Raw genomic sequence first — 23,989 nt, forward strand, 5'->3', positions numbered from 1 at the left:
TGACGCAGCAGGGAGGGGGGAGTGTTGACCTGGGAATGTGGCAGGGGAGTTTCACTGGGGATGGGAGACCGGAGAGCCGGTCACCTGAGCCGGGAGGGGGCTGGGGCCAGGGGACACTTTTGCCCGGGAAACTGGACAAAGGCTGGAGGAGGAGCTGGGGGGAGGCTGGGTGGGACGCAGGGGGGTTTTTCTTTCAGTTTGGAGTGGGCTAGGGAAGAGGGGGGAGGCCCAGAGCGGGGGTCTAAGCTCTCTACCCCCCAGAAGGGCCGGACTAAGGGGTCCTGCTCAAGCCCTCAAGCTCCGGTGTGGACGGTGTTCCTGTTCTGCGCGCTGGCTGAGCGTCACGGGGAACGTGACTCGCAGGAAGCGGGGGCTGCAGGACCCTGCCCAGCACTGCCGCTGAGGGGGACCGCGCCGGGCGCCCGGGACAGGACCGCGCCGCCCGCCCTCCACCTACGTTCACGTGGTTCCTGCAGATGGACTCAGCCCCCTTCAGCGCCACGAGCACGAAGGCTGTGAGGGAGGCGTCTGCGTCGGAGCCGCGGTACCCGCCCTGCGGAGGAAGAGCAGAGGGGGATGGGCGAGCCGCATGGGAGCCGGGTGGGACCCCCAACCCCAGAGCCCTGCCCGGGGCAGGGGCAGAGCTGAGCAGCAGCCGGGCAGGGAGGGGAGGCGCCAAAGGAGCCTGCCCGTGCGCCCCGCGGAGCCAGCTGCCAGGGGGCCACGTGCCCAGGGCACTCAGGCAAAGGGTGTCCCGGAGCCCTCCCAGGGGTGAGAGCATGAAGCGAGCCTGAGACAAGGGCTGCAGGGGTGGAGGGCGAACTGCCCCTCTTGCCCCAATGGGCTGTTGACTCTGAAGCCTGAGGATGCCACTAGCAACGTTGGCTCTGTTTGCTGCAGATCATCTTAGCAGACAAATTCAGCTAACGCACTGCTCCCCAGTCCCGGACTCACTCCCGCATCTCCCTGAGGAGGAATTTATATCCAGGAAGTACCCCTGGGGGAAGCAACTGGACTAGCTGGATCTGTTGTTCTCTGATGCAACAAACCCCACCCGGGGCCCGTCGCCCTGCACCCGCGCCCCATCCCCAGCCTTGCCAGCAGCGGGAGGGAATGCAGAGGGTGGGGCTCGGGGTGCTGATCCCTGAGCTATCACTGGCTCCCTGGTGTGACCGCGGGCGAGGGACGGAGCTTTGCCAGGACAGCTTTGCCCAGTGCCCCGTGATCAGAGAGCCTTGCCGATCAGGCTAGCCCGGGATACCACGCCAGCAGAGAGCTCCTAGCGTGGACAGTGCTCGCCGGTCCCGGGGCAGCCTTGCCGGCATGCCCACGGCCGCACTAGAGACTTTGCTGGCCCAGCTTTGCCGGCCAGGGCATACAGCTTAGCCCTGGCGTTCGCGGCCGCCTAACCGCGGCTGCACCGCCCAGCTCGTCGGAAAATCACCCCCTCCCCCTGGCTGGGACAGCCCATCCAGTGCAGCAGGGAGGAATGCCAGGTGCCCAGACACCGTGGGGATGGGCACCAGAGAAGTGGCTAGGCCAAGCAGTGAGTGCAGATCCTGCTGTAGGCGAGGGCCAGCAGCAGGCGCAGGGCCCTTGTTCTGTAACGTGAAAGGGAGCTGCAGGGGAACGTCCGGCAGGGCCCAACCTGGCACGGCCGGGGGCCTGGGGCTGGCGTCCATCGCACCATCTGTCGGGCCTGCGTTTCCCGCCCAGCCTCCCCTCTGGCCAATGGAGCGACCGGTACCTGCATCGCGGGCGTATAAATCGCAGCGTCCTCACGGAAACACCCGGACGCTTCCTGCCTCTGGCCGATCAGCCACCGGGTGCTGGCACACAGCTGGCTGGGGTCGACGGGGGCGCCCAGTGGCAAGGCCATGGCAAACACCTTGAGGATGTAGGCGGTCAGCCTGCCGGGAGTGGGGGTCGCATGAGTCTGCAGGGCTGGAGGGCAGGGGAGTGCCGAGGCCATGGGAGAGCTTTGGCCAGACCTGGCAGCAGGCGGCACCGTGCCCAAGGGAGCTGCTGCGAACACGTCACTGCGGGGAGCTGAGCCGGGAGGCGGCACTGCCCCCTTGCGGGGCTCTGTGTGGACGGGGCCCTGCCCCCTTCGCGGCACCACAGCCAGGCCTTCCCCCACACCAGCACAGACCCCAGCTCCCGCTGCCCCTGCCCAGACAGCCGAGCAAATGGAGAATCCCCACTTGGTGTGAGCTGTATAGGGTGTATGACACACAGCCCGAGCAGCTCTAATCTTGCCTGGGGAGGGCAGCATTGCACGCGCACTCTGCCCAGCTCACCATCCCCAGCCCCGCCGCCCCCACGAGGCAGGTGCCTTACCAGGTGCTGCCGGTGCTTCCCGCATAGGGCCTGTAGGAACCATCACGCTCTCTGTAACGCAGCTGGTGCACGTAGCCTGTGGGAGAGACCAGACAGACACACAGTCGGGGCTGGGCTGTCGGAGCCCCAGGGCAGGGGCTGCATGGAAACCCCCCCCACATTGCAAACCCGCCCTCCCACCCCGCTGGCCTGGCTGGGCCCCGCTCACCTTGGACGATGTTCTGGATGGCCCGGTCCCGGAGCTCCACCCCGATCTGGTCCCACTGCTTGGTGGTGTCCAGGTAGTGGGTGAGGATGATGTTCGGGGTGACCCGGAAGATGTTCTGCTCCACGCACCCCCCCGGCAGCGTGATCAGCTTCTGCAGCGTGGAGCTCTGCAGCCCCCCCACCAGCGTCTCGCCGAGCAGGTCCCCTGCCGAGAGCCCTGCAGTGATGCCCACTCGCGCCCCAGCTTGCCCCTTCCCCCCAGCCCCGGCTAGCTGCGGGCAGCCTGGCCACGCCAAGTGTGCTCCTGAGAACCTGGTGCTCCTGGGACAGGGAAGGGCAGTGGCATTGTACCCCAGCTCTGGGAGGGGAGTGGGGGCTAGTGGTTAGACAGGGGGCTGGGAGCCAGGACTCCTGGGTTCTCTCCCTGGCTCTGGGAGGGGAGTGGGGGCTAGTGGTTAGAGCAGGGGGGCTGGGAGCCAGGACTCCTGGGTTCTCTCCCTGGCTCTGGGAGGGGCGTGTTTCTTGGGGCAGAGCAGGGTGATTTACAGCAGCGTGGGCGAGAGCAGAGTGTGTCCCATGCGATGCACTGGGGCCAGGGAGGCCCCTGGAGCTCAGAGGGCAGGGAAACGGGGGAGGGGAGCCCTGGGGGGACGTTTATGGGCCCAGCAGCTGCTCAAAGGCCGAGCCGCAGGTGCTGCCTGGTGCCCCTGCGGAGCTGGGCCCGGCTGGCGCCCCGCGTACCTTGCACGCTAATGAAGACCTCAGAGTCTGTGTCGGGCACCAGGTTTTCGAGGTGATGGCTTCGGACCAGCTCCTGCTGCAGTTGCCCTGCCAGGGGAGGACGGAGCATTCGCGGTGAGGGAGGGGTGGTGCCCTGACACTCAGATTGGCCTTAAACGAGCTCCTGCCATGGGGCTGCAGGGGGTGGGGCGCTGAATGCTGCAGGGGAGGGTGTGGGGCAGGGAGATGCCTGTTGCGGGGCAGCCTAGGCCAGGAGAGCCAGCACCAGGTGCCTGGTCCCTGTAGCCTGGAAGGTGTTAGCGGCCCTTCGATCTACAGACAATCGCAGACCTGGGTGTGCTAAGCACCCCTCTCCTCCTCAATGGAAGGAGCAATTAAACCTCCGTATGTAGCGAGAGCTGGAAAACGAGGAGCCACCGCCCAAGGCTGGGCCAGGCAGCACAGCTTGTGAGAGGCTCAGCCACATGGGTGGAGGGGCTGCCCTGGGCACGGGCTGTGACGTGCCGGGGCCGAGCAGCTGAGGGCATCTGTGCCCCAGCACAGAGGGCCGCAGTGGGACCATGGCTGTGACAGTGTGGGAGGAAGCTAACGGACAGAGCTCTGCCGGGCACAGGACTGCCTTGGAAATCGTGAGCAAGGAAACTCCCTGTGGCTGCTTATTCCTGCTGCGCCCAGGGGAGCGGGGTTCTGGCCATGCTCAGGAACCGGGATTGCACCAGGGACCACCTGCCTGGCACCTGCTACTTCTTCTCCTCATGGAAAGGGCCCGGCAAGGCCCCGACCGGAGGGAGCTGCTCGGGCCCCGGGACCCCTGCCTGGGGCGGACGGTACAGGCCGTGAGAGTGCAGAGCCCGGCTGCGTGGCCGGGGCGACCAGCAAGTTCCTGCACGAACCTTTGGGGTTCAGGATGATGCTCCGTGAAAGCCGCCGGATTTCACCCCCCGCCTGCAACGCGAGGAGCCGAGAGCGGGTCTGAGGGATGGGGCTTCAGGGGGAGCCCTTCCATCCTGAGCCCGGCCCCCTACTCTCCTGGAGCCTGCCCATCCCCCACTGCCCCCAGCCCCTTCCAGCCCCCCCAGAGCCACTCAGACCCCCTGGCTCCCGCTCTGACCCCAGGCTCCCAGCCCCCTACTCCCCCAGAGCCTGCCCATCCCCCACTGCCCCCAGCCCCTTCCAGCCCCCCCAGAGCCACCCAGACCCCCCCCAGCTCCCCTCCCAACCCCAGATCTCCGCAGAGCCGCCCACTCCCCCAGAGCCCGCCCATGCCCCCACTGCCCCCAGCCCCTTCCAACCGCCCAGCCCCCAGCCCCTTGGCAGCGTCCGTTACCTGGACGTTGAGCATCCTCCGCACGGTGTCACGGAAGCCCAGGCCCTGGGCCGAGGCCCGAACCTCCACCATGATGGGGCCCAGCTCCAGGGGCACCACCACGATGCGCACGGCCCGGGACGAGCCCCGGGGCACCCGCAGCCTCTGTCGGAAGCTTGTCCCCTTGGTGGCTGGGCTGCACAGCGGCTCCTGGTAGGGGAACTCCACCAGCACCTGGCCCGGCACGCGGCGCCGCTGAGCCAGGCAGCAGGGGGCAGTGAGAGCGCCCCCCAGAACTGACCCCCCCCCTGGGGCTGGGGCCCCCCAGCACTCAGAGCTCCCCACCGGGGCCCCCCAGAACCGAGCCCCCCCACCAGGGCCCCCCCCGCACTCAGAGCCCCCCCCCCAGAACCGAGCCCCCCCTACCAGGGATCCTCCCAGCACTCAGAGCCCCCCCCCCCAGAACCGAGCCCCCCCTACCAGGGATCCTCCCAGCACTCAGAGCTCCCGCTGGGGCCAGGGCCCCCCAGAACTCAGACCCGCCCACCGGGGCCCCCCAGGACTCAGAGCCCCCCTCACCTGGAGCACGTCATCGTCCTCGTAGTAGTTGTAGACCACGGCCCGCACCTCCACCTGTTCGTTCCGCACCACGGAGAAGGGCAGCCGCAGATCAATGAAGAACGGGACCTTCACCGTCACCTCGTAGGGCTCAGAGATGCAGAGCCCTGGGGGGCCGGGGGGTCAGCCGGACGCATCCCCTGGGACACTGGGGCCATTGCTGCACCCCTCGCTCCCAACCCACAGCCCCTGCTAGCCCAGCCCTGGGCCCCCAGCCCTGCCGGTGCCCCTCGCTCCCGACCCACAGCCCCTGCTAGCCCAGCCCTGGGCCCCCAGCTCTGTCGGTGCCCCTCACTCCCGACCCGCAGCCCCTGCTAGCCCAGCCCTGAGCCCCCAGCCCTGCCTGTGCCCCTCACTCCCGACCCGCAGCCCCTGCTAGCCCAGCCCTGGGCCTCCAGCCCTGCCGGTGCCCCTCACTCCCGACCCGCAGCCCCTGCTAGCCCAGCCCTGCGCCCCCCACCCCAAGCTCTCCTGGGGCCCTCACTCCCGCCCTGCAGGCCCCAGAGGCTGGATTACCTTTGTCTTTCCTCAGGCTGACGGCCAGGATGTGCCAGGTGGTGATGGAGTCGGGGAGGAATTTGCTGATCAGGTGTCTGGCCAGGCTGTGGGGAGGGAGGCGAGTTCGAATCAGGGGCATTCACTGAACACTGCGGCTGGTGCCAGCAGCAGGATCCTGGCCGGGGGTTTGGACCAGGCCCTGGGGCATCTTCTGGGCTGGAGTTGAGACGACACAGGGGGCCATGGGGGCCGCTGGGAACCCAGAAATCCCCACCCAGGGGCCTGGCCCGGTCTCCCGGCTGCGACCGGGGCCAGCCCCGGCAGGGGAAGCTGCACAGTGCCCTGACGTGCGGGACACCCCACCTTCTCCCCGCCCTGTGGGGCTGGCCGGGTTACGGCCCCCCCGTGCCCCAGGCCCAGCCCCCCTCACCCCGGCTGGAGCGGGGCGGCCTTGGTCAGGACGAACTTCTCCCACAGCCAGCTCTCCGGGAAGTAGCTCCTCACCACGGCACTGCCAGCGCAGTCCTCGTCCTCGCAGCCCTCGTCCTCGCTGGCTGCAGGGCGTTCGGGGGCGGTCAGCGCGGGCCTGATGGCAGGGGCCCCCCTGAGCCCCCCACAGGCCGGGCCCCTCCCCCACAGTCAGCCCCCCCGCAGGGTGGCCCACTTTCTAATCGCACAAAACCCAACACCCTTTCAGCACCCCTGCCCCTCCCCTTCCCCAAAGCCCCCCCTTCCCTCCCTCCGTCTCTCGCTCTCCCCCACCCTCCCTCACTTTCACTGGGCTGGGGGAGGGGGTTGGGGTGCGGGGGCGGGGTGCAGAGCGAGGGCTCTGGGAGGGGCTTGGGGTGCGGGAGGGGGCTCAGAGCTGGGGGAGGGGGTTAGGGTGCGGGGGGGTGCGGAGCGAGGGCTCTGGGAGGGGCTTGGGGTGCGGAAGGGGGCTCAGAGCTGGGGGAGGGGGTTGGGGTGCGGGGGGGTGCGGAGCGAGGGCTCTGGGAGGGGGTTGGGGTGCGGGAGGGGGCTCAGAGCTGGGGGAGGGGGTTGGGGTGCGGAGCGAGGGCTCTGGGAGGGGCTTGGGGTGCGGGAGGGGGCTCAGAGCTGGGGGAGGGGGTTGGGGTGCGGGGGGGTGCGGAGCGAGGGCTCTGGGAGGGGGTTGGGGTGCGGGAGGGGGCTCAGAGCTGGGGGAGGGGGTTGGGGTGCGGGGGGGTGCGGAGCGAGGGCTCTGGGAGGGGGTTGGGGTGCGGGAGGGGGCTCAGAGCTGGGGGAGGGCGTTGGGGTGCGGGGGGGTGCGGAGCGAGGGCTCTGGGAGGGGCTTGGGGTGCGGGAGGGGGCTCAGAGCTGGGGGAGGGGGTTGGGGTGCGGGGGGGGTGCGGAGCGAGGGCTCTGGGAGGGGGTTGGGGTGCGGGAGGGGGCTCAGAGCTGGGGGAGGGGGTTGGGGTGCGGGGGGGTGCGGAGCGAGGGCTCTGGGAGGGGCTTGGGGTGCGGGAGGGGGCTCAGAGCTGGGGGAGGGGGTTGGGGTGCGGGGGGGTGCGGAGCGAGGGCTCTGGGAGGGGCTTGGGGTGCGGGAGGGGGCTCAGAGCTGGGGGAGGGGGTTGGGGTGCGGGAGGGGGCTCAGAGCTGGGGGAGGGGGTTGGGGTGCGGGGGGGTGCGGAGCGAGGGCTCTGGGAGGGGGTTGGGGTGCGGGAGGGGGCTCAGAGCTGGGGGAGGGGGTTGGGGTGCGGGGGGGTGCGGAGCGAGGGCTCTGGGAGGGGGTTGGGGTGCGGGAGGGGGCTCAGAGCTGGGGGAGGGGGTTGGGGTGCGGGGGGGTGCGGAGCGAGGGCTCTGGGAGGGGGTTGGGGTGCGGGAGGGGGCTCAGAGCTGGGGGAGGGGGTTGGGGTGCGGGGGGGTGCGGAGCGAGGGCTCTGGGAGGGGGTTGGGGTGCGGGAGGGGGCTCAGAGCTGGGGGAGGGGGTTGGGGTGCGGGGGGGTGCGGAGCGAGGGCTCTGGGAGGGGGTTGGGGTGCGGGAGGGGGCTCAGAGCTGGGGGAGGGGGTTGGGGTGCGGGGGGGTGCGGAGCGAGGGCTCTGGGAGGGGGTTGGGGTGCGGGAGGGGGCTCAGAGCTGGGGGAGGGGGTTGGGGTGCGGGGGGGTGCGGAGCGAGGGCTCTGGGAGGGGCTTGGGGTGCGGGAGGGGGCTCAGAGCTGGGGGAGGGGGTTGGGGTGCGGGAGGGGGTTCCAACCTAGGGCAGGGGGTTTGGGGTGCAGGCTCTGGCCGGGCAGCACTTACCAACCGCTTACTGCGGTTCCCGGCCAATGGGAGCTGCGGAGCCGGCACTGGGGGCGGGACCAGGGCACGGAGCTTCCCTGATCGCCCCGGCGCCGTGGGGCTGAACCTGCCGGCAGCTTCCGGGAACGGCGCGGAGCCAGGGCAGGCTGGGAGCCGGCCTTAGCCCCACTGTGCTGCCGACTGGACTGTTAATGGCCCCGTGAGTGGTGCCGTCCCTGGGGATTCCCCTTGAAAACCGGACACCTGGGACCCTAGCCCCCCCCCTCCCCAGCCTGGGCCCCCTCCCCTGGCAACCACCTCCATAGACCAGCGGCCCACCCCCCGGTCTGCTGCCCCAAATCAGACCAAACTCTAGGCCGGCTGGTGCTGCCCCAGCCCTGATGGGCATCTCCCCTCCTGGCTTGGTTCTCTGCCCCCGCACCCCCCCGGGCTCTCTCTGCCCCCCCCGGGCTCTCTCTGCCCCCCCCCCGCTGGGCTCTCTCTGCCCCCCCCGATGGGCTCTCTCTGCCCCCCCCGCTGGGCTCTCTCTTTCCCCCCCCCCGGCTCTCTCTTTCCCCCCCCCCGCTGGGCTCTCTCTGCCCCCTCCCCCCACTGGGCTCTCTCTTTCCCCCCCGCAAGGCTCTCTCTGCCCCCCCCCGGGCTCTCTCTTCCCCCCCCCCCCGCTGGGCTCTCTCTTTCCCCCCCCCCGCTGGGCTCTCTCTGCCCCCTCCCCCCACTGGGCTCTCTCTTTCCCCCCCGCAAGGCTCTCTCTGCCCCCCCCCGCTGGGCTCTCTCTGCCCCCCCCCCGCTGGGCTCTCTCTTTCCCCCCCGCTAGGCTCTCTCTGTCCCCCCGGGCTCTCTCTGCCTCCCCGGCGCGGTTACTTTTCCCCAGCAGCAGCTTGGCGCGGTCCTCGCGGGTCAGGGCCCGGGCGTAGCGGCAGCAGTCCAGGAAGGCGGCCACGCAGGGGGGGCCCAGGTGCACGCGGCTCGTCCTCTGCTCGCACGAGTGCCCCATGGGGTTCTCCCGGATCCCGGCCTCGCAGCACCGTCTCTCCAGGGCCGTCGGGTACTGGTCCACTGGGGCAACAGTGCAGGCAGGGCTGGAACCCAGGCATCCGGGCCAGGGGAGGGGAGACGAGCACGGGGCGAGGGCCTTGGGCCGGGAGCCGGCGAGCACCCAGAGCCGGCGGGGGTGAGCGGGGCGTAAGGACCGGGCACACGCCAGCAGGGCAGTGCCACGCTGGGCGGGCAGAGAGCCGGGGCCGGCCTGAGGCCTGTGATGGGCTCCATGCATCCTGGGTGGTGGCGAGGGCCGTGGTGGCTCCGTGGGGCAGGGCGCTCTGGGTGGGGCACGTGTGGGGCACGGGGAGCCTGGCATGATGAAGCAGGACCCCCCCCCCGAAAACCCTCCTGACCTTTGAGCTGCTTCTTCTGCAGCGTCTGCAGGGAGCTTCGCCGGCGCCTGGCAGCCGGCTGGGGGCAGCGCAGATCTGCAAGGTCAGGGGGCCGTTAGGGGCGGTGGGGGGGCCTCCCCCACCTCCAGAGACCCCCCCCCCCGGAGACCAGGCCTGGCTGCTGTGCCAAATGGTGCCAGGTTTGCAAAGGGGGCAGTGGGGGGCTGGGACCAGTTCAGTCACAGGCCGTGTGGACGCTCCGGCCCTGGTTTGAACCAGGCTGCTGGGACCAGGGTGAAGCGAAAGCGAAATCGGAGCGTCGCCCCGGGGGGATGTACCCCTCTCCCGTGTGTGCGGACGAGGCGTCAGGCCGGGAAAGGGATGTACCCAGGCCAGGCTGCAGCCTGGAGGGGACAGGCCCCATGTCCCATTCCCTGGGCCAGCCAGGCCCCACCCTGCGGCAGGGCGGGAGCCGGCGCCCCCCGAGGGGACAGGCCCTGTGGCCCGTTCCCTGCCCCGAGCTGTCCTGCCCCCGTGTCCATTCTATGCAGAATGTGCTGGCCGGGGCCCTGCCGGGGCCGCGAGCTGGGATCTCTGCCCCCCGTGGGAGGCCCTGTCCGTCCGTGCCTTACCTGTCCTTGCTGTGGTGGAGATCCCCAGGCTGGTGGCCACGTCCAGCCCCGCATCCGTGAACACCCCCATGTGGTTCCTCCCACTGCCCGCTGTACAGGCGATGTCGTGTTCCTCCACCATGTCCCAGACCTGCCCGGGGGGGGTGGGGGTGGGAACAGGACACAGAGAGACAGGTGACCCCTGCCACAACCCAGGAGTCCTGGCTCCCAGCCCCCTGCTCCAACCACTACACCCCACTCCCCTCCCAGAGCCAGGAGAGAACCCAGGAGTCCTGGCTCTCAGCCCTCTGCTCCAACCACTACACTCCCCTCCCAGAGCCAGGAGAGAACCCAGGAGTCCTAACTCCTAGGCTGCCCCCTCCCCCCCTCCCATGGTCAGCGCCTTCTCTCACCTTCTTCTGCGTCAGTTTGTTTTTCTTGGTGAGCGTGACCAGGGCCTTGTCCACGGCCACCAGCCCCACCATGGCCTGGGGGTCCCCAGTCACCTCCAGCTTGAGTTCCCGCTGGGGCTTGAACTCCTTCTTCTTGTCATCCTTGCTCTGGGGGCCAACCCGCAGCTGGACGGGACGAGGAGACGGGGTGAGACGAGAACCCGGCCCCTGGCGCCCTCCCCACCCCAGGGCAGGGGGCCTGGGCTGCCCCTGACGTGGAGGGGGCAGGGAGCGGAACCGGGGGGCCAAGCAGGGAAAGGCCCGTCGGGCCGCAGCCGCCCCACCCGGCGCCCCAGGGACTCACGGTGCCCATGCAGCCGTCCGCCACGTCCACCCACACCGAGTCGGCCACCAGCTCCGCAGGCCCCGGCAGGTAGTAAAAGGCCACGATGCGGAAGGAGGGCAGCAGCTGGGGCTCCACGTCCAGCGTCCTGGCTGTCACGACGGTGCCAGGGTTGCGGGGTTGGGTCCAGGCCCGGACGATCCTGCCCTTGCTCAGCAGCTGGGGGAGGGAGGCAGCTGGGTGAGGTGCCAGGGGCCCGGGCAGCCCCATGGGAGCAGGGCCTGGCTCTCGGCACTCGCAGACCAGGGCTCTGAGGCTGCAGAGCCGAGGGCTGGGCAGCGCCCGGGCACCACCCAGGAGCCATTAATGTGGGCGCCCACGTCCACCACGCGGGAGCAGCCCCCTCTGCGGCGAGGTGACGCCATGCCAGGGCGGTGGGAGCGTGATAGCACTGGGGGGATATGGGGCAAGACGGACCTATGGGGGGAGAGACGGATCAGGGGGCATGTGGGACAGACAGACCCGGGGTGGGGGGACAGACCGATCCATGCGGGGGCATGGAGGGGCAGACAGACCCGGAAGGTGGGCATGTGGGGACAGACAGACCCCGGGGGGGACGGACAGACGGATCCATGGGGGGGCATGTGGGGACAGACAGACCCCGGGGGGGACGGACAGACGGATCCATGGGGGGGCATGTGGGGACAGACAGAGCCCGGCGGGGACGGACAGACGGATCCATGGGGGGGCATGTGGGGACAGACAGACCCCGGGGGGGACGGACAGACGGATCCATGGGGGGGCATGTGGGGACAGACAGAGCCCGGCGGGGACGGACAGACGGATCCATGCGGGGGCATGGGGGGACAGACAGACCCCGGGGGGGACGGACAGACGGATCCATGGGGGGGCATGTGGGGACAGACAGACCCCGGGGGGGACGGACAGACGGATCCATGGGGGGCATGGGGGGGCAGACAGACCCAGCAGGCCGAACGCCAGCCCAGGGCCGGCTCCTCAGACAGACGGTTGCGGTTCCCGACACGCAGGGGCGCTCGCGTTTCCCGGCTCCCGGGGCCTGTCCAGCCCCACCAGCCCCGTGGGTTCTGGGCCCCGGACGCTGCTGCTGAAGCCGGGGGGTGCCCAGCGCAGGCTGTGCCGGGGGCTGGCCGCGTCCCCGGCAGCGGATCCCAGGCTGGCCGCCGGCCTGGCGCTCACCAGGATGGTGAACTGCTTGGCCTCTGAGCTCCGGTGCTCCGTGTTGAGCATGACGCTCAGCGGGGTCCCCACTTGAGCCGCCTCCGTCTCCACCCCGATGTGCAGGAGGTGCCCAGAGCTGTTCGGCGTCTCGTAGGCCAGGATGGTTTTCGTGGCCGTGGCCTGCTGCGCTGGGGGTGCCAGAGGGCCGCAGGTCGCCACCTGCAATGGGGAACCGAGCCCTGGGCATCCCGCACAAACGCCTCCCGGGTCCATCTCTCCCCCCGCACCCTGGGACCCGACGCAGCCCGCGGGGTGCCCCTCTGCCACAGCCCCACTGCGCAAGAGAGGGGGAGTCGGAGGTGAGGATTAATCAGGGTGCATTGGAAAAACTCAGGGGAGGGGAGCCCAGGGCTGGAATATCAGGGGGCTCTGGGTGGGGATTGGGGGCACCGGCAGAGCTGGGGGGGCAGGGCTGGGCTAGCAGGGGCTGCGGGTTGGGAGTGAGGGGCACCGGCAGAGCTGGGGGGGCAGGGCTGGGCTAGCAGGGGCTCTGGGTGGGGATTGGGGGCACCGGCAGAGCTGGGGGGGCAGGGCTGGGCTAGCAGGGGCTGCGGGTTGGGAGTGAGGGGCACCGGCAGAGCTGGGGGGGCAGGGCTGGGCTAGCAGGGGCTGCGGGTCGGGAGTGAGGGGCACCGGCAGAGCTGGGGGGGCAGGTCTGGGCTAGCAGGGGCTGCGGGTCGGGAGTGAGGGGCACCGGCAGAGCTGGGGGCCCAGGGCTGGGTTAGCAGGGGCTGCGGGTCGGGAGTGAGGGGCACCGGCAGAGCTGGGGGGGCAGGTCTGGGCTAGCAGGGGCTGCGGGTCGGGAGTGAGGGGCACCAGCAGAGCTGGGGGGGCAGGGCTGGGCTAGCAGGGGGCTGCGGGTCGGGAGTGAGGGGCACCAGTGGGGCTCTGCACTTGCTCCCAGACAGCCCAGAGCAGCAGGTACCTGGACCTCCAGGGTTTTACTGCTGGGTTGGGTGTTGAGGACCATGGAGGCCAGGCCCTCCTTGGTCATTCCCTTCTGGTCCCTGCTACAAACAAGGACGTCGGTGGCCGGCGACCCGTCCGGGTTGGTGACGTAAACCTGGTGCAGGGGAGCAGAGCGGCAGACAGTGATGTGGAGCAGCGCAGGGGGGATGAGATTTATCTTTCCCCGGCTCTAATGAGCCATGTGGCTGCTGCTTGGGCCACAGCCCCTCCCCCGCCCACCCCGCGTCACAGGGCGAGTGTGGTGCTGCCCTGCCCGCAGAGGGATCGTGCGGGGCCCAGGGGCGTAGCAAGGCTGGGGCAGAACACAGACCTGGCCGTCCTGCCCCATGCTCTGATCCCAGCCCCAGATGGTCCCACTCCGCAAGCCAGACTTGACTCGTGTGTCCCACAGATAGGTCACCTGCCCCTCGGCTTGGATGAGCTTCCCACTCCCTTTCACCATTAACCTGTGGAACTCACTGCCACAAGATAGCTCTGAAGCAAAGAGCTGGGCAGGGTTGAGAAAAGGGACCAGCCGTTTCTGTGGCTAATGAGAACATCCCTAGTTAGAGCAGCGAGGGGCAGAACGGGTCCAAGAGGCCTGGCTGTGCCAGAGACCCCCTGCATCATGACGTCTAATTCCCCGGGGCTGGGAATCTCATCGCTGCGGCCTGCAGGGCTCCGGGCCCCTTCCTCCACAGCAGTGGTGCTGTCGGAGCCGGGATACCGGGCTAGATGGGCCCAGGGCCAGGCCGGGCTGACGACGGCTCTGCTCCAAGCCCTCCCCGCCCCCGGCGATTCCACACGGGGGGGATCTGACGCCGGTGCGTCCCTTACCCTGAAGTTAAAGGGCATCCCCGGCTTGAAGAACCCCGGTGTCCTGACGAACCGGATGCTGTAGGGGGTGCTGACGATCTTGACCTCCGAGTTCTCGGCCTGCATCATGTCACCGCCTGGGGGACGACATGGCGCGTCAGGAAAGGGGGAGTTGCTGCCGGAGTCACCCCGGCGGAGGGGCTTGGTGGGGGGAGAAGGAACACCCGGGGCCTGTCAGCCCTTCTCTACCCCAGGCTGGAGGCCGTGGTGCCTGGCGCCCCCGGCACAGGCCTGGTGCCCGCGTGCTCCCAGTGCTGGCGACGCTGGGCCGGGGAGGAGCCCAGAGCTGGCCCAGAACCCCAGGGCCTGAGCCGATGGCCACCTGTGTGCCACGCTTGGCCTACGGGGGGCGCTACAGAGCAGGGCCCAAGGGGTGGGGGTTGAGGGGCAACCTGGCCTAGCAGGGGGCTGGTTAAGGGCCCCGAGGGCTTGCAAAATGGCCCCCACGTGATGCCAGCAGAGCGTGGGCTCCTGCCCTTGGATGAGGTCCTGTGGGGCTGCCGTCCAGGGTGGGTGGGGAAGGGTCCTGGGTTCAAGTGCCTCGGAGACCGAGCTGACACCCGCCAGGCCTTCGTCCCTCCTGCCACACACGCTGCCCTCTCATCCAGCCCCTCCTGGAAGGAGCTGGCTCCAGGCCCTGCCACGAGCACCCCGCAGCACCCTGGCACGGACGCAGCTGCCTGGGCGGATCCCGCACGGCCCCCCCCCGCCCCCCGGCCCAGCGCTCACCGGAGGAGAAGACGGTGACGTTAACGAAGATGAAGGCGTTGAGCAGCTCCTCTGGATTGGCAAACTCTTCCCTGAGCACCTGCCCCGTCAGTGTTGCTTGGCCTTCGCCGTCATTTATCTGCAGGGAGAGTTACTATCTGGGCAGTGCCCGGCGCGACGGGGCCCTGATCTCAGTTGGGGTCTGGGCAGCGCCCGGCGCGACGGGGCCCTGATCTCAGTCAGGTTCTGGGCAGCACCCGGCGCGACGGGGCCCTGATCTCAGCTGGAGTCTGGGCAGCGCCCGGCGCGACGGGGCCCTGATCTCAGTCAGGTTCTGGGCAGCACCCGGCGCGACGGGGCCCTGATCTCAGCTGGAGTCTGGGCAGCGCCCGGCGCGACGGGGCCCTGATCTCAGTCAGGCTCTGGGCAGCACCCGGCGCGACGGGGCCCTGATCTCAGTCAGGCTCTGGGCAGCGCCCGGCGCGACGGGGCCCTGATCTCAGTTGGGGTCTGGGCAGCGCCTGGCACAACTGGCCCTGATCTCGGCTGGGGTCTGGGCAGCGCCCGGCGCGATGGGGCCCTGATCTCAGTTGGGGTCTGGGCAGCGCCTGGCGCGACGGGGCCCTGATCTTGGTTGGGGTCTGGGCAGCGCCCGGCACGACGGGGCCCTGATCTCAGCTGGAGTCTGGGCAGCGCCTGGCACAACTGGCCCTGATCTTGGTTGGGGTCTGGGCAGCGCCCGGCGCGACGGGGCCCTGATCTCAGTTGGGGTCTGGGCAGCGCCCGGCGCGACGGGGCCCTGATCTCAGTCAGGCTCTGGGCAGCACCCGGCGCGACGGGGCCCTGATCTCAGTCAGGCTCTGGGCAGCGCCCGGCGCGACGGGGCCCTGATCTCAGTCGGGGTCTGGGCAGCACCCGGCGCGACGGGGCCCTGATCTCGGCCGGGGTCTGGGCAGTGCCTGGCACAACTGGCCCTGTGTGACGATGTGACGCAGCAGGGAGGGGGGAGTGTTGACCTGGGGATGTGCCCTGGGGAGGGGAGACCTGAGAGCCTGTCCCCTGAGCCAGGAGGGGGAGGTAACACCTCTGCCCGGGAATGTGGACAGAGGCTGCAGGAGGGAGCCTGCTGGGGGGGTTCAGTTTCTGTTGGGTGCTGGGTGGAGGAACACAGGGAACCCCAGGGCTGGGGTCTAAGCTCCCTGCTCCCCCAGAAGGACGTGATTGAGGGGTCCTGGTTGTACCCACAAGCTCTGTTGTGGACTGTGTTCCTGTTGTCCAATAAACCTTCTGTTTTACTGGCTGGCTGAGAGTCTCAGTGGATCCCAGGAAGAGGGGTGCAGGGCCTGGACTCCCCCACACTCCGTGACACCCTGATCTCGGTGGGGGTCTGGCCAGCTCCCGGCACGTCGGGGCCCTGATATCAGGCAGGGCCTGTAGGTGCTGCCACAATCCATGTAATAACTCACCTCAACTCTCTGGAGGGACTTCTGGAGGCGGATTTTCTGAGTCTCTGTCTTGACCCCGAAGATCACCAGGGCATAGCCGTCCACGGGCTCATTGAACACGTACCTGAGTCACCAGGAAAGAAGAGGGGAGCGTTTAGCCCCTGGTGTCTCGCAGGGATGCCCCTGTGATTCCTCCTCAAAGTGCTGGGTAGCTGCCGTTCCTCCCCAGAAGTGGCTGCATGACAGCGCTGACAGGGCCAAATTCTGCTCCCTGGCTAGGGTTGCCCTGGTGGAAGCGGCAGCAGAAGCTGGTGCTTTGGGCTCGAGAGGGCCACAGGCCCAGGAGATGGTGCCCTGCCCCACGGCCTGAGCTGCCCCCCGCGAGACGCCCCAGGCAGGGCTGAGGGGCCCTGGCTCACCTGGATTCGATGGCGATGGTCAGGCTGTCGTCGCTGAGATAGAAGAACTTCTTGGTGGGTGTGAGCAGCACATCGAAGCTGGGCAGCTCTGGGGGGACAGGGGGGCCGGGGCTTAGACTGGGGGTGGGGGGAGGGAGCTGGTTGGCTTCCCCACCGGGCGGTGGGGGGCTCCGTGGGCCAGGCGGGCAGGGAGGGAGTGGCTGAGCCAGACGCCCCCTGGCCCCCCGTTCCAGCCGGCACTCACCGTACTCCTTCACCTCGAACTCGGTGCTGTGCGGCTGCCAGGGGCTGCTCTGGAACCGCGTCACGATCCGCCAGGAGCCCAGGCTGGAGGGAAACAAAACCCAGCGTGTGGCAACAGGCAGCCCCCCTGCACCTTGACCCGCTGCCCGGAGGAGGGGGACTCCTGCCTGAGTCCGGCCGGGGCACGAGCCACGACAGCCCCCTGCAGCAGCCTGCCCTGCAGGACATGCCCATGCTCAGTGAGCCCCCCTGCTGCCAGGGTGCCCATGGGGCTGTGCCCCCCCACTGCCCAGGTGCCCCTGGGGCTCTGTCCCCCGGGTGTCTATGGGGCTGTGCCCCCCCACTGCCCAGGTGCCCCTGGGGCTCTGTCCCCCAGGTGTCTATGGGGCTGTGCCCCCCCCCCACTGCCCAGGTGCCCATGGGGCTCTGTCCCCCGGGTGCCCATGGGGCTGTGCCCCCCCCACTGCCCAGGTGCCCCTGGGGCTCTGTCCCCCAGGTGTCTATGGGGCTGTGCCTCCCCCACTGCCCAGGTGCCCCTGGGGCTCTGTCCCCCGGGTGTCTATGGGGCTGTGCCCCCCCACTGCCCAGGTGCCCATGGGGCTCTGTCCCCCGGGTGCCCATGGGGCTGTGCCCCCCCCACTGCCCAGGTGCCCCTGGGGCTCTGTCCCCCGGGTGCCCATGGGGCTGTGCCCCCCCACTGCCCAGGTGCCCATGGGGCTCTGTCCCCCGGGTGTCTATGGGGCTGTGCCCCCCCACTGCCCAGGTGCCCATGGGGCTCTGTCCCCCGGGTGCCCATGGGGCTGTGCCCCCCCCACTGCCCAGGTGCCCCTGGGGCTCTGTCCCCCGGGTGTCTATGGGGCTGTGCCCCCCCACTGCCCAGGTGCCCCTGGGGCTCTGTCCCCCAGGTGTCTATGGGGCTGTGCCCCCCCCACTGCCCAGGTGCCCATGGGGCTCTGTCCCCCGGGTGCCCATGGGGCTGTGCCCCCCCCACTGCCCGGGTGCCCATGGGGCTCTGTCCCCCGGGTGCCCATGGGGCTGTGCCCCCCCCACTGCCCAGGTGCCCCTGGGGCTCTGTCCCCCGGGTGTCTATGGGGCTGTGCCCCCCCACTGCCCAGGTGCCCCTGGGGCTCTGTCCCCCAGGTGTCTATGGGGCTGTGCCCCCCCCCACTGCCCAGGTGCCCATGGGGCTCTGTCCCCCGGGTGCCCATGGGGCTGTGCCCCCCCCACTGCCCGGGTGCGCATGGGGCTCTGTCCCCCGGGTGCCCATGGGGCTGTGCCCCCCCCACTGCCCGGGTGCCCATGGGGCTCTGTCCCCCGGGTGCCCATGGGGCTGTGCCCCCCCCACTGCCCGGGTGCCCATGGGGCTCTGTCCCCCGGGTGTCTATGGGGCTGTGCCCCCCCCCACTGCCCGGGTGCCCATGGGGCTGAGCCCCCCAGGGGCTGTGCGGCCCGTGGCTCTGGTGCCCACCTGACGTGCTCAGGGATGTGGAAGGTGCCGGCGTACAGGCCCTTTTCCAGTTTCCGGGTGGTGCTGCTGACGGTGATGCCCTCGGGGCTCTGGGGTGGGAGGGGGAGTTCGGGTCAGTGAGGTGCACGCAGGTCTCCCCAGGGTGCTGTGGGGGGCTTGGCAGGGGGCGAACCTGGCTCACGAGCCTCTGGCACGCAGCGGCCATTGGTGGGTCCCTGCTCGGCCTGAGGCCTGCCAGACTCACTACACGCACTGCACCGTTGCCAGGACATGTACCCGCGGGGGGAGACGCAGCACGGCCCTGGCCTGAGGCCCAGCACTGCCTGGACGGGCCGTGCGCCGAGGTGCTGCTGGACTCGGTTCTCGGCGTGTCTGGCAAACCCTGCGCCAGCCCGACCTAGGCCAAGGAACGGGCGTCTGCCCATCCTGGGTGCCAGGCTGCGCCATGGGACGCACTTTGGCAGGTGTGACGAAGTGGGACTGTTCTTAATGTTTCCTCTGAATAGTGTGGGGGTGCCTCAGTTTCCCCTAGGCAGTTCTTAAGTATCTAGGGGTTGGGGTAAGGGTGTAGGATCCTTGCAGAGCCCTAGAGGGCAGGTGTGTGTAGGGGTCTGGACACAGAGAATGGCCGACACCCTCTTTCCTGGCCACTGATGGCCTGGGCCCTTCCCCCCTGCAAGGTGAGAGCTAAAGGGTTGGAGAACAAAGGAATCAGGTGACCTCCTGGCCCGGGAAAGGGACAAAGCCCAGAGGAGGGGGGGCTGGAGGGAGTTTCAGTTTGGGGCTGGCTGGGGACATGGAGTGAAGAGAGAAGTGGTGGTCTGGCTCACTGCCCCCCAAAATGGGCCCGGCTGAGGGGTCCTGTTCTCTGCACCTACAAGCTCTGTGTTAGACCATGTTCCTGTCGTCTAATAAACCTTCTGTTTTACGGGCTGGCTGAGAGTCCCGTCTGACTGCGGAGTTGGGGGGCAGGACCCTCTGGCTTCCCCAGGACCCCACCTGGGCGGACTGGCTGTGGGAAGCGCATGGAGGGGCAGAGGAGGCTGAATGCTCCGAGGTCAGACCCAGGAAGGGGGAAGCCGGGTGAGCTGTGTGTCCTGCAGACAGGCTGCTCCCAGAGAGGAGGCTCCCCCAGAGTCCTGCCTGGCTTCATAGGGGGCAGGTCCAGAGCATCGCCCGGGGACTCCATGACAATGACATAGCCTCCCCAGGCCCTCAGAAAGGGGTTGGCTAGATGGTGGGTGAGGGGGATACTGGACATTGGGGGCCTGGGGTATTACTGTGCTCTGGCTGCACTGTTCTGGTGGCAGTAGTGGGATCATTAGCCCCACCCCTTCTGATGGGTTAGCCCCACCCCCTTCTGGGATTGGCTGTAATACCTGAATGACAATGATGCAGTTAGCCTCCAGGGGGTCCATCCGGTGGTTGACGGCGAAGACCCTGTAGTTCACTGGAGGGGTGAAGATATGGGAGACGCTGGGCTGGTTGGGTATCTAACCCGAGTGCTGAAGTCAGTGGCTGCACCCCCACACCCCACTCGCCTGCAGGCAGGAGCCCCCCCGGCCCCTCCCCCGGCAACATGCCTCACCATTCTGGCTGGGGGTGTAGATGGGCTTGTCGGTCTGGACAAAGGTGTAGCCGGTGTGTGGGGAAATCAGGATGTATTTCTCCAAGGGGACGTCTCCGAACATGGCCTGGACCACCACGTACTGCTTCTCGGTACCCTTGGAGACGTACTGCTCTGGGACCTGGAGGGCACGAATGATCCATGCCAGAGCCCCGGGTGCAGCCCCGCTTCCGCCCCCACATCTCCGGGGAGCATGCGGCACCCAGTCCCAGCTGGCTCTCGGGTCAGGGCACCTGGGTCCGTGCACTGTGAGGGACGGACCAGTGCGAGCACCCGGGGTCCCGTGTGCGCGAGGGCAGCTGGGGACATCCCCACCCCACCCACCCAGTACTCCCAGTAAGGAGCCCTCCTCCCATCCGAGGCGCTCCAGGGGCTTGGCCAACCACTCACTTCCCTCGCCTGCCAAGGGAGCCTCAGGGACCGGGTCACCCAGCACTGGGAGGCGGCCGCCTCTGGAGCGGACCACGGCAGGTGTTTAACAGCCGCGCAGCCGGGCAGAGGGGAGTGAGGCGGGGGAAGGGGGCCTGGACTCCAGCGTCAACACCCCGATTCTCATGGAAAGGGCAGGGGGGGCCTTAGCAATGGGGGGGGTGGAGTTTCACGTTGTGAGGGGGTGGGGAGTATTAACCCGGGAATGCTGCGTGGGAGGTTTCCTGGGACTGGCTGCATCGGTGCTGGCTGATGGTGAGATATCGGGGAGGGGGCTTCACCTGAGGGCCGACAGGTGATCACGTAACCTGGGCCCAGGAGGGGGCTGGGGCCGGGTGACACCTGCCCTGGAAGCTGGACAAAGGCTGGAGGAGGGGCCGGGGGTGCTGCTGGGTGAGGGGCTGGAGGGAGTTGCAGTTTGGAGCTGGCTGGGCAGCGGGTGGGGGGGTGCAGAGGTGGGGGTGGTGGGAAGGCCCAGCACCGGGGTCTGGCCTCCCTGCCCCCCAAGAGGGACCTGACTGAGGGGTCCTGGTCTCTGTACCTACAAGCTCTGTTTTGGGCTGCGTTCCCGTGGTCCAATAAACCCTCTGTGTTACCGGCTGGCTGAGTCCCGGGGAATGGCAGGAAGTGGGGGGTGCAGGGCCCCAGCTCCCCCACACTCCATGACACCCGTCTCCTAGAAACCCAGCAGCAACCCCCCGGGACCAACGCTGACCCTCAGGGGAGAGCCCCCTGGTGACCCCCCAACCCCACTCCCCGCAGCACAGCGCCCCCACCGATCCCCCCTCCCCCACTGATCCCCCCCCACTCTCCGTAGCACAGCGCCCCCCACCGATCCCCCCCGCCCCCCACCGATCCCCCCCATTCTCCGCAGCACAGCGCCCCCACCGATCCCCCCTCCCCCACTCATCCCCCCCCCTCCCCGCAGCACAGCGCCCCCCCATCGATCCCCCCCGCCCACCACTGATCCCCCCCACTCCCTGCAACACAGCGCCCCCCACCAATCCCCCCGCCCCCCACCGATCCCCCCCACTCCCTGCAGCACAGCGCCCCCTAGTGGCATGCACCGCGGGGGGTGGGGGGCTGCAGCAGGACGTGTTGTGGCTAGACGTGGTGCCCCCCCGCCCCCCAGCCTCTCCGGTCGCCCACCTGCACCGTGGTCATGGCCAGGGAGCCGTTGGCTGGGCTCAGCCAGACGACTTTTTCTTGCAGCACCGTCGCCCTCTTCGGGAAGTCGAAGAGCCGGATCTGCACGCGGACGTCCTGCGAGAGGCTCCCCTCCTGGTCCTGGGCCTGGAGCACCACGTTCTCCTCGTTCCCCACACGCAGGACGTTGGGGGCCGCCAGGAAGTACCTGCCAGGGAGAGCACCAGGCTGGCACACAGGAGACCCGGCCCCGTCTGGCCCTGCCTGACCCTCTGTCGTGCCCTGGGAACCCTGGACCCCCCAGCCACCATGGCACGGGGCACACGCTGAAGGGAAACTTGCTTCCCCGTGCCCCCCGGCCTCCGGGAGCTGGTCCCTGTCCCACCACCCACTGCTGGGGGGTGCTGCCTGCCGGGGGGACGTGGCCCTGGGGCGGGTTTGGGGGCGGCCAGGTACTCTGCTGGGGGGGGCACAGAACCCTTCCCCCCTGTTCTCCCAGGCTGGCTCAGGAGGGAGACCCCAGACACCGGCTGGGTGGGGGGAGCTGGGCCCCCGCTCAGACCCCCCAGGACCAGCCCGTGGCTCTGGGCCCCAGGCAAACAGCAGCTGGGCAGTAGGTCCGGCGGCCTGGAGCCGCCCCTGTTCTGTGTCCTGCCTGCCCCAGCCCCGGCTGCCCCAGCCCCGGCCCCCGGCACTCACATGGGCCCAGCCTGGCCCAGCCCTGGGCCCAGCAGCAGCAGCCCCCTGAGGAGGCACAGAGCCCGTGCGCCCATGCTGCGAGCCAGGGGGGCTGGAGTGGGGGGCAGCGCTGGGCACAGCCTCTTTATCTGGCTGAGCCAAGAGGGCTGCCCTGGCGGGGGCAGCGAGTTAATGGCCAACCCAGGGGGACGGACTGTCAGGAAGGCCAGAGGTTTCCCGTAAGTGCCAGGCTGGGTCGGCCTCCCTGGGCTGGGGCCAGGCTGATTCTGAGATACCCTGGTGCCACTTCCGGGTGGAGGGATGGAGCCGGGTGAGGGGTCCCCCGTGTCAGGGTGACTGCAGGGGGGGGGGCTCTGCCCAGCACACGGCCTCTCTCTGCCCCTGGGCATCCCCCCTTCTCTCTCCAGAACAAAGTCCCCTGCTGGGGAGGCATCCCCTTGGCTCTGCCCCTCATAGAATCATAGAATATCAGGGTTGGAAGGGACCTCAGGAGGTCATCTAGTCCAACCCCCAGCTCGAAGCAGGACCAATCCCCAATTAAATCATCCCAGCCAGGGCTTTGTCAAGCCTGACCTTAAAAACTTCTAAGGAAGGAGATTCTACCACCTCCCTAGGTAACGCATTCCAGTGTTTCACCACCCTCTTAGTGAAAAAGTTTTTCCTAATATCCAACCTAAACCTCCCCCACTGCAACTTGAGACCATTACTCCTTGTGCTGTCCTCTTCTACCACTGAGAATAGTCTAGAACCATCCTCTCTGGAACCCCCTTTCAGGTAGTTGAAAGCAGCTACCAAATCCCCCCTCATTCTTCTCCTCCGCAGACTAAACAATCCCAGTTCCCTCAGCCTCTCCTCATAACTCATGTGTTCCAGTCCCCTAATCATTTTTGTTGCCCTTCGCTGGACTCTCTCCAATTTATCCACATCCTTCTTGTAGTGCGGGGCCCAAAACTGGACACAGTACTCCAGATGAGGCCTCACCAATGTCGAATAGAGCTGGCCCTCCAGAGCTGGCAGCCTCTCCTCAGCCACAGCGGCCTGGCAAGCTCCCCACGCCCACCTCCTCCCCCAGCTGTGCCCCCCAGGCAGAGGAAGCTCTGTCTGCTGGGCACGTCCTAGCTGAGCGAGGCCCTGGCTCTCCGGGGGAGGCCGGCTGTGTCCCCAGCTCGTGAGAGCGGGTGCTCTCCTAATGCCCCAGCGCCTGGCGTCCCTGTCTCCGAGCACAGAGAAAGAGGGACCAAGGTCTGAGCCCTTGTGGCTGCAGCGAGAAGCTGAACCCAGGGCCCTGCCAGGCGCCGCGGGGCGAAGCAGCTCAACCCGGGGTGGTTATTGGTAAAAAGCTCTTGGGTTTCCGGGGCTGGCGCCTGGCCTCTGAACTGCCTCCTCCCCCATCCAATCTGCCCCATAATCACCCGCCCCACCTGCCCATCGGGGGTCAACGACCCCACCCCTGTGGCCGAGGAGAGGAACCCACTGCAGGTAAGAACCAAACGGTGCCCAGACCCACTTCCCAGCTGGCTTGCGGGGCAGGGACCATGGCTCCAGGAGCTCCGGGCATGGCGGGGCCAGACTGGGGCTGGAAGGTGCTTTGAACCCGGATGTCCCTGCAACGTTCCCAGAGCAACCATCTCCCAGGTCCTTTGGGTCCTGGAGCAGGGCAGCACCCTGTCCCTGGTGCCTGGCCATTCCCCGGCTGGCCCCATTGCCCCAGGGCACGGTGCCACTGCAGAATCACACTCACCTCGAGGGCTTTCGGCGTTATTGGCTAGCCAGCAAACAAGCAAAGAGGCTACACGCAAAGCATCCGTCCATCGTGGAGCAGAGCTGCCACCCTCGCTGAGCGGACCTGTTTCCAGCCCCAGACCCAGCGAGGCTTCGTCCCCCGGCAGAGCCGGCCAGATCCCAGCTGGCATAAACTGCCGCAGCTGCATTGACGGGGCTGCACCCCTTCGTGCCAGCCGTGGTTCGGCCACACGGCTTCAGCCCCTCGTCCCAGTAGAGGCTGCATCCCTGAGATCCACACTCACCACGTG

At 68.7% G+C, this 23,989-nt stretch overlaps 1 protein-coding gene across 1 annotated transcript in view; it reads right to left on the reverse strand.

Annotated features, from left to right (window-relative positions):
* Positions 1-22,037, reverse strand: part of LOC311510758 (complement C3-like) — a 35,262-nt gene extending 13,225 nt beyond the window's left edge. The window contains exons 1-27 of the mRNA XM_084610727.1: positions 21,957-22,037; positions 21,261-21,465; positions 19,644-19,803; positions 19,435-19,505; positions 18,056-18,144; positions 16,589-16,671; positions 16,345-16,432; positions 15,947-16,049; positions 14,502-14,619; positions 13,734-13,849; positions 12,874-13,011; positions 11,907-12,107; positions 10,710-10,907; positions 10,367-10,531; positions 9,975-10,104; positions 9,364-9,438; positions 8,831-9,025; positions 6,141-6,264; positions 5,729-5,814; positions 5,174-5,319; positions 4,616-4,828; positions 4,182-4,233; positions 3,289-3,375; positions 2,549-2,752; positions 2,341-2,416; positions 1,748-1,910; positions 458-553 (exon numbers count right to left, since the gene is read on the reverse strand). Coding sequence (XP_084466853.1) covers positions 458-553; positions 1,748-1,910; positions 2,341-2,416; positions 2,549-2,752; positions 3,289-3,375; positions 4,182-4,233; positions 4,616-4,828; positions 5,174-5,319; positions 5,729-5,814; positions 6,141-6,264; positions 8,831-9,025; positions 9,364-9,438; positions 9,975-10,104; positions 10,367-10,531; positions 10,710-10,907; positions 11,907-12,107; positions 12,874-13,011; positions 13,734-13,849; positions 14,502-14,619; positions 15,947-16,049; positions 16,345-16,432; positions 16,589-16,671; positions 18,056-18,144; positions 19,435-19,505; positions 19,644-19,803; positions 21,261-21,465; positions 21,957-22,030 — 3,456 coding nt within the window. The 5' untranslated portion in view covers positions 22,031-22,037. The remainder of the gene's footprint in view (positions 1-457; positions 554-1,747; positions 1,911-2,340; positions 2,417-2,548; positions 2,753-3,288; positions 3,376-4,181; positions 4,234-4,615; positions 4,829-5,173; positions 5,320-5,728; positions 5,815-6,140; positions 6,265-8,830; positions 9,026-9,363; positions 9,439-9,974; positions 10,105-10,366; positions 10,532-10,709; positions 10,908-11,906; positions 12,108-12,873; positions 13,012-13,733; positions 13,850-14,501; positions 14,620-15,946; positions 16,050-16,344; positions 16,433-16,588; positions 16,672-18,055; positions 18,145-19,434; positions 19,506-19,643; positions 19,804-21,260; positions 21,466-21,956) is intronic.
* Between the last annotated feature and the right edge of the window lie 1,952 nt (positions 22,038-23,989).

This window comes from Lepidochelys olivacea, assembly GCF_965140295.1.
Source record: "Lepidochelys olivacea isolate rLepOli2 genome assembly, chromosome: 20".
NCBI classification, from domain to species: Eukaryota; Metazoa; Chordata; order Testudines; family Cheloniidae; genus Lepidochelys; species Lepidochelys olivacea.